Source organism: Carassius auratus, chromosome 42 (assembly GCF_003368295.1).
Source record: "Carassius auratus strain Wakin chromosome 42, ASM336829v1, whole genome shotgun sequence".
NCBI classification, from domain to species: domain Eukaryota; kingdom Metazoa; phylum Chordata; class Actinopteri; order Cypriniformes; family Cyprinidae; genus Carassius; species Carassius auratus.
This window is the reverse complement of record NC_039284.1, coordinates 14,124,833-14,137,553: the sequence shown is the minus strand read 5'-3', so window position 1 is coordinate 14,137,553 and position 12,721 is coordinate 14,124,833. Positions and strand designations below refer to the sequence as shown.

Genomic DNA, 12,721 nt, shown 5'->3' with positions numbered 1-12,721 from the left:
TTCATAAACTGCATAAGTGCAATCGAAGATTTGTGTGTGTTCTGGTTTCATTTCTCTTTTTATTTGTATTTTTATTTGTTTTTGTTTTTTTTTAGTAAAAAAATGGAAAAGTAGATTTCTTTTTACTTGGTCAAAATTTTGGGGCTGGTATGAAATGTTATTAATTTATTTTGTTATTTTTAAAAGAAGTTTTAAGATCACGAAGGAGGCATCTATTTGAACAAAAAATTATATTTAAAAGTATTTTAAAGTTAACAATTTTTTTCTAAACTGAATTTTTCAGTCTTCAGTGTCATATGATCAATCTAAAATCAATCTAATATGCTGATTTGCTTCTCAAGTAATGTTTCTCATTATTATTAAGGAATGCAGTTGTGTCATTAGTCAATTAATTGTGTGAAAAAATAAAATAAAAATTCAGGATTCGTTCTGTAAAAGCCCATAAATAAAAGACCCCCAGCAAAACTAAGAGCAATTCCAGGGAACGGCAAAGAGAGATGAAATATTGCATTTACAAGGCCGGCTACGTGAACACAAGGAGGTTCTTGTGCAGTTGTGGTAGGGTAGAACAGACCTGATGATGTTCATAATTAAGATATGAGATCCAGAAATAAGAATAAAAAATGGAGTGATTGTTTTTGATTCTGTGCGGACAGATAAGAGAGCTCTCGCACAAAACAATTAGACGCGCTTGTTGAGTTTTTTTTATGTTTGGACATGGTGAAATAGTTCAGATAATCAGACAGGCCTAAACAAACATGCCCTCTTACGCTCAGGAAGATGTTAATAGGAAATTCAAATAAAGCTGTTCGGTAGGGAGTATTTTTAATAATAATAATAATAATATAATAATCCCTTACATTTATACAGCGCTTTTCTAGACACTCAAAGCGCTTACATAGTCAGGGGGTATCTCCTCATCCACCACCAGTGTGCAGCATCTACCTGGATGATGCAACGGCAGCCATAGTGCGCCCAGAACGCCCACCACACACCAGCTTACTGGTGGAGAGGAGACAGAAAGCATTTGAGGAATGTTCTACAAAACAATCAGATCACTAAATATAGTTCATAAATAATAGTACATAGAAAGCTGCATCTTTTCCATGTGAAAAATAATCACATTCTCACCTGTCTTCACAACAGCAGTGATTCTGTCCAAAAAAATATACAGTAAAGCATTTCTATATACACTAATCGCTTCCACAGGCAATTCTTTGTAACGGCTCTGCCAGATCCTACCGATCCAGATACACAGACTTTATAAGCTGTGAAATTCCTGAATGTTCTGATAAAGGCAGGTGCTGATGCTTCCAATGATGATAAGCTAAGATCTCAGTGTAATTATCTGCAATACTAAACAAAAGACTGGACTTCAAATATACATTTTAACATATATGAACATAGTACAAAAGTTGGCAAAATAAAGAAAGACACTAATGAAAGCATCGGTCAATATCTGAGAAATCCATCATTTATGTCTGCTTACACTCAGAACAACTGAATTAAGGGTAAAACATGCACACTGAGAATTATTCTTACCCTGACCCCTATCAACCAATCACCTTGTGACCTCTCAACTCTGCTTTGAAGTCATTGATTGACACTAGTGTTAATAAATCAGATTCCAGCCTTCTAATAACAAATTTCCTGATGGCCAAGCAATAGTTATAGATATCAGTGAACAATTATGTAAAAATCTACACCATACATAATGTAAGATAGATCTTTATTCCTGTTAAGCATCTAGAATTAAATATATAGAAACTGTGAAGCATGTGATCTGCTGTAAGTCTGTAGAAACATTCTAGAATATACAAAGTGATTTACGTTTTGTTCATGAATGTTAACCTTTATATGATTGCATTTATGCCAAATTAAAGCATTTAAGTCTGTCTGGAAAATACTGTGGCATATTTAAACAAAGCTGTAAATTACATTAGTAATCAACATTACTCACACTTATTTACAGAGTAAACACGCCATCTGGTGTTTGCAGTGCTGACTCTTTCAAATACCTGTATATGGATTTGGAATTATTACTTAGTGACTTCTCCTTGTATTATCCCATGAAAACGTTTTCCTCCATGGATATAGTCTTGGAGAAAAAATTATTTTCATATCCTCAGATATATAAATATATATATATATATATATTATATATATATTAGTGCTGTCAAAATTAGCGCGTTAACGCATTCGATTAATTTGAAATATTTAACGCGTTAAAATAAAATAACGCAATTAACGCGGTTGCAGTTTTTTTTATTTCCAGTTGTGGCCTATGTATGTTCAACGTGCAAAGAAATATGGATAAGAGCAAGGAAGACCTCTTAGACGGAAAGTTTCAGTGTAAAAACTCTGCCGGATTACTCTTCAGTCTGCCACAAGAAACAATATGACTGTTATGACTGTAACAGTGCGTAATCAGACCTTTCTGTAACGCTAACGTTAATAAGCTTAAACGAAAATAAAGAATAATTGTGTAGCGAGTATTTTGTACACAGTGCGCGCGAACTGTCAATCACTCTTACGCGTGCATCACTGTCCTCCTCAGCTGCAGCAACTTGCGCTCTCTCTCTTCATCAAGCTTTAAAACAAAAAGGGGACAAAAAGATCATTGTCTTGTGCATAGGCTATAGATTAATCAGATAAATGAATATCTAAATTGTGCCTTGCCGTCTACGGGTTTTTTTTAGAACTTAGAAAAAAGATGCTGCAGCCAATGGAGCAGGCCAGCGGGGCTGCAGACGACTCAACCTCCGCAGACAGTTTTTAATGTTTATCAGACAATAAATACTCAAGATTTTGCTTTAGTATAACTCACAACGAGTTTCACACACCTTCTCCGGCCACGTTGAGTTGTGACACTTAACAGTGGGAAAAGAGACACATGCGCTATTCACTATAACTTAAGGGTGAATGGGTAATGTAGTTTCTGCTCTGGGTGGGATGAATTAGGAAGCTTGCATTGTGAAGGGCGCTCTGAAAATCGGCAGTGCAGGTAAAAGATTAAAACCTCTATTAAAACAGATGTCCAAATGAGCGTACCGTACGCTACAAGCACGTTCTGGGCGCACGGAGGTGGCGGTACGCTCAAGAGCTATATTTGGAAGTGGCAGTACTGAGTACTGGTGCATACTGGCCCACTTAAAGCACTGGCAATGACTATACTTTGGAATTTTTTGCAGTCCACTTAGAATTCAACATGGAAATCATTTTTGTTTTTTATTGGCATTGATTGTTTTGAAATTCAAATGGTACTTACATGCCTGTGTTTTTATTTCTGTAATAAATATGGCTTTCAAGCCAACAGTTAATTTGGAGGATATTGATGGTTTATTGCAGGTATGTTGTTTACATGAGAAAATCTGTGTTACAAGTTAAACAAAAATTCCAATAAACAATCATATTTTGAATTTAAATAGTTTCTTTGTCTTGAGTTTACATTAATTATTTACATTTTACATTTACATATCCAAAAAGTTTCAGTCTTTTAATTGCGATTAATCGCGATTAATCGCGATTAATTTAAAAAAAATTGTGCGATTAATTAGTTAATTTTTTTTAATCGATTGACAGCACTAATATATATATATAATATCATGTTAAATTGAATGTCTGTTGAGCTATGGTAGAATTTATATGTTTATATTTATATAGTAATGTTTGTATTTATACTTTTAAATTAAATATATTTTGGTTAAAAAATATTTTGAATTATACATCAATATAAATAAAATATAAATATAAAGAAATAGTAATTTCTTATATCGGAAAGATATTCATTAACTTTCCTCTCTTGTTGCTTCATGCATAAAATGTAACATTTATAATTGATTTAAGGATTGCTCAGATTACCGTGCATTATTTAATCATTACACAGAATGACCTGCTGATAAACAGAGTTCAATAATTTTTTAATGATTAATAAGGTAAAAGGCATGTTTGTAACTTTATAGTTCACTCATGAAGAACTGAAGATATACATTTGTAGAAACAAATTGAACCCAACATGATTTTTCTAAACAAATTTTGCCTTTCAAAAGTAGAAGTTGAATCAACATTATGTAAATATAACCATGCTGATATGAATTCAAGACCTTACAGTAGTAAAACTTCTGGATAAACTTTACTGAATGTTTCTCTTGATCTTCATATTTTCTTGATTTAAAGGCATCTTGAAATTAGTTTCTTAATAAATTGTGCGTATGAATTTGTTTATATGTCAATATTATTATTAAGTTCCAGCATTCCCTTGAACCTACACTGGATAAGGCCTGCACCATGAGGTCAGTTTAGCTGGCCAGGTACAGTAAGTTTCAGTTTTTTTTGCCCCATCTCTTGGTTTAAGGTATAGGCTACCATCAAAGTAGCTAAGCTTTAATCAGTGTTCATTACAACAGTAACTTACGCTCCATGGATAACCTGCTCTGGGGCAGGTCATGTTCTGGTATAGAGATCCCCAGCTTCTCTTGCTTCAAATTAAAGAACACTAAAAAAATGATTTTTTTTTACTTTTAAATGAGTGTTTATTATTATTATTATTATATATGATTTATATAAATATTATACCCTACACTAGTCAGTTTAGTTTAATTATAATTATTAAGCTTTCATTTTAAATGAATATATATATATATATATAAAGATATGCAATATAAATAAGGTTTAAAATCAATAGTTTTAAACATGAGCATTTCAACTTTTACGTGCACTGATGTGGCAAGCTGTCCTCTTTCATGGATAGATCGTTTCGTCTTGCTTTATAAATGTGTTTAAATTCTTCATATTTTTCAATCTTTTGATCTTTGGTAGTGAATCACACTGACTCTCTCGCAAGAAGTGAGTCAGAGTTTCCAGGCATATGATTGGCTGTTGATGTCACACTTCATAAACTCAGGATCAAAGCCTTATTTTGAGAAAGAAAGTTTATATCAATGATTGTTATGATGATAATCCTGTAACCCTAAGTTTGTTCGGTCACCATCATGGTACAAGCTCATGTTTTGAAGTGTACAGCATGCATGGGAACTCCTTTGATACTGTTTAAATTAATTTGCTTCACATGAGTAAGCAGAGTCAGAGCCTTTTGTAAATGGTTGTGAATTTAAACAAGCTACAATGTTATTTTGTTATATTTGTGCAGTATTTTTTTTGGTCACAACACTGTCCCAATACTGCAATTTGTGTTAATTAATCACTTTTGATTATTGCACTACTCTAAAATGGAAAAAAAAAAATGAATAGCCTAAAGGATTTAATAAACTTTCATTCATTGGGTGTGTCCACTACAAAAACAGTCATGTAATGCCAGTTACCATGCAATGCAACATATGTTTTGAACTATGAACAGCTCTTCCGCTACTTAGTTGCCAAGACAAATTGGCTTTTTTTCTCTCTCATTCTTCTGTTATTTTGTTCAGAAAAATCCATAAAACTCATGTAGCCTTAACCGGAGGTTAAGCAACTCAAATGAACAGAGGCGCATAACCTCCAGACCATAGAGGAGCCAACAATATACAGATGATAAGAGCGTTTCACATTGTTACAAATATTATTTAGTCTGTCCTCTCGTCTATTTCCCTATGTAAATCAGCCCTATGTTGTAACACGTGGGTGCGGTCTCTTCTCAGAAGGGCTGGGGGTTTTCAGGCGCGTGCGTGTGTTTGTTTATGAACTCCACCCGGAATTCCTGTCTATACCTACTGCTTCTACACAACAGCAGCTGTGTGACACCTACAAATACAGGTATTTGCCTTCTTTTAGCTTCCTCTCTCATTTTCAAAACTTTCTAAGCAGCGTGAAGGTTAATAGATTTGAGTTTGGTGTTTGTGTTTGCATAGTGATTTGTGTAACTGTTGAGTTTTGCCAATGTAAACTGAAAGTGGTCCTCTCATATTAACATGAAAGTCATCTTGATAGTTTTACAAATAATAATAGTAGTAGTAGAAATAATTAATTGTATCTATGGGCGCCTTTACTCAAGTAAAACTTACATGCAAATAAAACACAAGCAACAATAAAATTCAAAGCCCACATTCATAGTTTTAGAACCATTAGGGAATACATAAAATATCACCGGGGTGCCTGCCTAAAAAGATGCGTGTTCATACGAAATTTGAAAGGAGGAAGAGAGTCACTATTACAAAAAGTAAATTCTACAGATGAGGAGCACCGTAGCTAAAATTTCGAGATCCCATAGAGACAAACAAACGTGTACGAGGAAGAACTAAAGAGAATGTAGACGAGATTTTAGAGTTCGAGAGGAAGTATATGTCAAAAGTAGGTCAGTTAAGTAAGAAAGAGCCAGGTTATGTAATGCCTTAATAAGAAGAAGCACAGTTTTGAATTGTATACGCAGTTTAACCGAAAGCCAGTACAGTTGTTGGAGAACAGGGGATGGTTGTTCCAGGAGTTCTGATTATTCGTGCAGCTGAGTTCTGCACTTACTGTCTCTTGTGTAAAAGTTTATCAGGAAGACCATAAAAAGAGCATTACAGTAGTCAATACTTGCAGAGATGAGACCATGAACCATAATGGCAGCGACATTTTAAAATATAGTTCATAACAGAAAAAAAGTTTTTACATTACCATCACTATATGTGATAGGATTTGAGTAATAATCAGATTTATCTGACGAGATACCAGTTTTGTAGCTTTTTATATGCTCAGCATACAGTACATCTGTTTGTGAACAACTAGTCTAGTTTAAGGTACAAACACTCCAGATAAGCGACCTTGAGCTTTTAGCTTGCATAAATATGGGCCTCTTACCTCTAAGAGTTGTCCCAAATAGCAGTAAAAGTTTTTAGCTAAGAGTTTTCTTGTAAAACCTATTCACAAAGCTGCTGAGACAAACTTTTACTAGATAGAAGTCTTAAAGGAACACTCCACCTTTTTTGAAAATAGGCTAATTTTCCAACTCCCCTGGAGTTAAACAGTTGAGTTTTACCGTTTTCAAATCCAGACCCGGAGATCAGCTGAATGGATTCAAAAACTGTAAAACTCAAATGTTTTTTTTTTTTTAAAAGCTAATAATAATGGTGGGGTTGACCTTGTTGCTATGGACTAATTATGCACACAGTGATTGGCTGATAGGGGAGGTGTCTCTGTCAGTGATTTATTCATATAAAAATTGCAGAGCATGATTTTGCCACATATAAAGGTTTAAAAATAAAAAATTTGCCACATTCAAATAAAGATTTTAAAATGCAGGCTAAGTGTCACTAATTAAACAAATATATGTTCAGCTAATTGTCAGCCTCTTACATGTATGCTTCTCATGAACAATTAGTGAATATGCACAATCATAAACAGACTTTTGATTAACAAAGTAGAATAATCATGGCTAATAGTAATACATTTAAACTTAAAAATAAAATAAAATTAATTAATTTAAAAAAACTGGACGCAAGAGCAGCTATTAGCCTACTTCTTGCCCAAATGGTTAATCAACACAAGGATATAACCAAAGGAAAATGTAGAGTTGGAATAACCTCCAAAACCAAAGGTGATACCTTTTTAAAAGGTCATTATCATCAAATGTTTCTAAAATGTTAATATTCACAGGCAGACTGATGGCAACGGACATTTTAGGATAGTTTGTGATTTGATCTTAGTTACTTGGGCATCCTCTTCACTACTCCTAACCTTTCACAGGTTTAGAAGCTAGTTTTAGAGCTAAAACGCTTTGTGAAATACTCTAGGATTGACATGCCCATTATTTTTTTAAGATTTTCTCCTAAATCTGCAAGTTATGAGCTACTTTTGGTCTTAAGATGTTTTTATGAATACAGGCCCAGGTGTGTACCAACAATTTTTGAAAGAAAGATAGAGTTTAGCTGTACTTTTGCTAGTTTTAAAACACATGCCTTCATGTGAGCCACAGGCCTAAATTCATGTTTTTCCTTTCAGTAAATTGTAAATCAGTATTACATAAACATTACCATGTTAACATGAATCAGTGATATACATTCTTCTTACATTAGCATATCAGTCAAACATCTGGATACGCTTGACTAAATGTTTCTCTTGATCTTCAAACAATCTTCATATTGACTTTTGAAAGAAAGATTGTTACTTTTGCAAGATTTAAACATGTCTTCGTGTGATTCAGAGTCCAAGTGAAACTACTGACGAGTCTAAACTTGCAGTGTTCAAGTGGCAACTGAATGCAGATAAACTTTTGCTACAGGGGAATAGTTTAGATTGATCTGAGGTTGTAGAGATGTATGCTTATGTGCAACTATTCAGTGTGAAAATTTGTACAAATACTCCACATTCTTACTTTAAAAGCCAAAACATGTTAGTCATGTAAGTTATAATGCACCATTTCAAAGGAACTTTATTTTATTTAACGTGCATCTCTGTTAAGAGTGTGCATTTATTACTATTCACAGAGTTTGATAATAATACTGCATTATCTGCTATTGTAATCATCATGCATCCCCTCTGGCTCAGTGCAGTGGGTGTGGTGGGAGGTTTTACGGACGAGTGAGTCATAGAAAAATGGAAGCATGTAATGTACTCCAGGGAAACCAGTAATAAACTTTACATCATTTTAAACAAACATTGACCAAATTTATTGGCGTTTTTAAAAACTGCTTAACTTTTAGCACTTAAATGCCTAATTAACCTTAGTTTAAATGTTAGAGACTACGATGTTATGTTTTAGTGAAAAGATTACCCTTGTGCATTCAGGATTGTGAACGTGCTTAATTTAATTAATTCACCCAAAAATGAAAATATGTTGAAAATTTTCTAACCTTCAGGGCATCCAAAGTTTAAATGAGTTTGGGTCTTCATCAGAATATATTTGGAGAAATACAGCATTATATCACTTGCTTACCTACTGATCATCTGCATTGAATGAGTTCCATCAGAATGCAAGTCCAAAAAGCTAATTAAAAACATCACAAAAATTCACAAGACTCCAGTCCACAAGTTAACATCTACTGAAGTGAAAAGCTGCATGTTTGTAATAAATTTTTCATTAGCATGTTTTTAAAATCAAACTGTAAGTTCTGGCCAAAAGACGTTACAAAAGAGTCATTAAAAGATGTTAATAGAGTTGTCTGGATTACTTGTGGATTTTTGTGATGCTTTTTATCAACTGTTTGGACTCTCATTCTTACGGCACCCATTCACTGCAGAGGATCCATTGATATAAACTGATATAATCCAACTGAAATAATGCTACATTTCTCCAAAACTGTTCTGATGAAGAAATAAACTCATCTACATCTTGGATGGCCTGAGGGCGAGTACATTTTCAATTGAATTTAATAAAATAAAAATTTAATTAATTTTTTTTTTAATCTGCTAACAGTATAGCAAGGCCAGTGCATAATTATATTTTTTTTGCAAAATTAATAATATCTTCTCTCTGTGTGAATTTCAGATATCATGGATGTAAGTACATTTTATCATTTCAATAATTCTATTTATCTTATTTAGCACAACAAATTCCATGTTATAATTTCCATTATGTTCCGTTTTAGCTTTCAGATGCCCTTGACTTCCCACAACAAAATAATCAGCAGGCAGGAGGCCCAGTATGGCCCGGCCAACCAGCCAACCCCACCTGGCCCGGTCAGCCCGCTAACCCCACCTGGCCCGGCCAACCAGCCAACCCCACCTTGCCTGGTCAGCCCGCTAACCCCACCTGGCCTGGTCAGCCAGCTAACCCCACCTGGCCTGGTCAGCCTGTTAACCCCACCTGGCCTGGTCAGCCCGCTAACCCCACCTGGCCTGGTCAGCCAAACCAACCGGTCTGGCCAGGGCAGCCACACCAACCAGCTTGGCCTGGACAGCCTGGGCAGCCTACAGCTCCTGGGTGGCCTGGACCTGCACCACAAACCGGCCCTTATGGTGCTCCTGGTGAAGCTCCAAGAGCACTAGTGAGATGTTTTCACTTTCCTTGGATTTGTACAACCATCATAGAGTTTGTTCTTTGGTCTATATTTTGGATATTTTTAAAGTGTTACATACGATATAGTGGTTCTTGGTTTCTACTTTTTTATGTATTTGTATTTACATTTTTTTGCAAGACTGTGCCATTTGACCTCCCACTGCAAAGTGGAGTCTATAACAAGATGCTCATCACCATCGTTGGAGAGGTCAAACCCAATGCTAATAAGTAAGTACAACAACAACAACACATACATACAGTATATACAACAGTTTAGCAAAGATCTTTCATTGATGATAGAGTATATTAACTATTTAATATTTAAGTCTAAATTTAAGATGTATATGTTGAATTCCATATAGAATTTCATCCATTACACAGCTTTAACATAAACTAATAAACTTAATGTGAAGCATATACGTCAGTCATACACAAACGAAATACACTGGTTTATTATTAACTATTTAATTGTATTTAAATATTTTTTTCAAAATGCATTTATTCAAATTGCTTAGAATCAGCATAAATCTTTTACTTAAAAATAAAAAAACTTACACTCATTGAGTTCGAAAGTTTGAAAACTGTTAAAACATGGCTAGCTGTGAAACAATAAATATTCACTAATACTAGTACTAGCACTAATACGACTAATAATTATCATCAGTACTGATAATAATTAGTATTATTAGTAATATTCACAACTAAAAATTATTATTAGAACTATTACAGAAATCTTACTTATGTATGACAAATATGCATAACATTAAGTTGATTAATTTGTTAAAACTGCATAATCCGCATGGATGGAAATGTTAAATGCGGTTAAACATTTTGTGGCATTCCTGTGTATTCTTATGTTCTCTTCCCCAATTAGTATCACCATTAATTTAAAGAGAGGCAACGACATTGCGTTTCATCTAAACCCCCGGTTCAATGAAGGTGGAAGGCAAGCGATTGTGCGAAACAGCTTGATTGGAAACCAGTGGGGCAGAGAAGAGCGCGAGGTCCCCTCCTTCCCGTTTGTCCCAGGAAAGCCTTTTGAGGTGAGCATGGCATCAAACAATTTTGTTTCTTTTTCATCTCAGTGGTTTTATTTTGAACAAATGTCTTAAATATTTACTGTCGGGCCCTCATTGTGTTTAAAGACATCAGAGAATGTCTAAGATATCAGATAACAGATAAAAACAGATAAAGAGGTCCTGAAATAGCATCTCTTAAAATACTGCAACAAAAAAGAAAAAGAATTTGTTTTGTCCTGCCATGTTTGGTCAAAACTACATGTTCTGTTGCATGCTTGTTAAATTGCACCTGATTAAATTTGCTTTTAATTTCAGCTGAAGATCTTATGCACTGACACTGAATTCAAAGTGGCTGTGAACAAATCACACCTTCTGGAATACAAACATCGGATCCGTGAGCTCAACCAGATCAGAGATCTTAGTATCTACAGTGATGTCAGCCTCAGCTCTGTAAATGTGGAAACGCTGCAGTGAAATCACACTACAGATTTAACAAAGAAATATGCGATGATCTAACCACATGTGCAAATTACTTCACCTCCAGTAATCATCTTTTTTAAGCACTATGTGTGTCAATAAGAGTTTATATTTCCTGCAAATCCAAGAGTGTTATCAATTTGCAAGCAAATCCTGTTTTTCCTCAATGCTGTAGTTAGCTTTACCACCTCTAGGTGGGCCTGTTATTATCCGAGAGGGTTGGTTTGTCATAAGGTTCAATGATGGAGTTAAAGAAAAACATTTTTTTTACAGAAAATTACCAAATTTGTTTTATATTGATACATGAGATAATATGATGTTGAAGTACAATTGTTTATACACTTAGTATACTTAGTTTATACGCAAAGTCTGTGGTGATCAAAGTGGGGAATGTGATACTGGCCAGTCAAGAATAATGCGTAATTAGTGATAAATTAGAACTGGAATATAATAGGATTCTATGAATGTACATAACCTTCTATTGTAATCGGTGTCAAAGAAGGTTCTTCTTGGTTTAACGATCCCATGATTAAAGAAACAACAACAGATGTAAACCCTGTGTGCATGTAATTACATTCCTTGGTGAGATCTGTGTATTACACTTTTACTGCCAGCTCCTAATATAAATAAAATAACAGCAACATAAACTGAAGTCAAGGCAGTGTTACATTTTTAATCATGGAAACAGTCTGTCGGAGACGCCCTGAGAGAAATCTAATAGGCCTGACCTCAATTATGCAGAGGTCTATTTATATAGTGCCTCAAGCACCTGATGAATCTTCAAAGAGTTGAGCCCTGTTGCAGCCCACAGATGAAACCTCCAGCATTTTATAACTAATGTGCACACATTTTAAGAATGCTTCTTTGTGTTGTGATTGTGATTTTAGATCACAATAGCTATCTTAATCCACTTATATCAGATTATATTATATTAGAATGCCTCATGTTAATTATATATAGTGTGTTTTCTTGTTTAAATTTTATGATCTATCAGAAAATGTGAGATTCCTCAAATATGGTAACTAATCTGTCAAATAGGGTGATTTTAAAGATTTTTGTAGTTCAAGTGTTTGTTTTTAATGACTTATGTAACAGAATAATAATAAGTATATAAACTTTTTTTTTTTTTTGATTTCACCATTTTGTGTTTCTATTTCTATATATAAAAATCATTAAATTAATCAAATCATCCTATTGGACAGAAAAGGTACCTTATTTGAACAACCACACATATATTTTCTGAAAGAGCGTATATTTTAATGGGTTATTACTGCTGGTAAGAAAAATGTTCCTGCAATAGCTTCCACAAATG

At 34.2% G+C, this 12,721-nt stretch overlaps 1 protein-coding gene across 1 annotated transcript; it reads left to right on the top strand.

Annotated features, from left to right (window-relative positions):
- The first annotated feature begins 5,603 nt into the window (after nt 1–5,603).
- LOC113060759 (galectin-3-like) lies at nt 5,604–12,059 on the top strand. Its single transcript, XM_026229925.1, has 6 exons — nt 5,604–5,751; nt 9,404–9,414; nt 9,504–9,902; nt 10,053–10,141; nt 10,788–10,956; nt 11,248–12,059. The coding sequence occupies exons 1-6, from the start codon at nt 5,676–5,678 to the stop codon at nt 11,404–11,406; spliced, it is 903 nt and encodes a 300-aa protein (XP_026085710.1). The 5' UTR covers nt 5,604–5,675; the 3' UTR covers nt 11,407–12,059.
- Nucleotides 12,060–12,721: the final 662 nt, after the last annotated feature.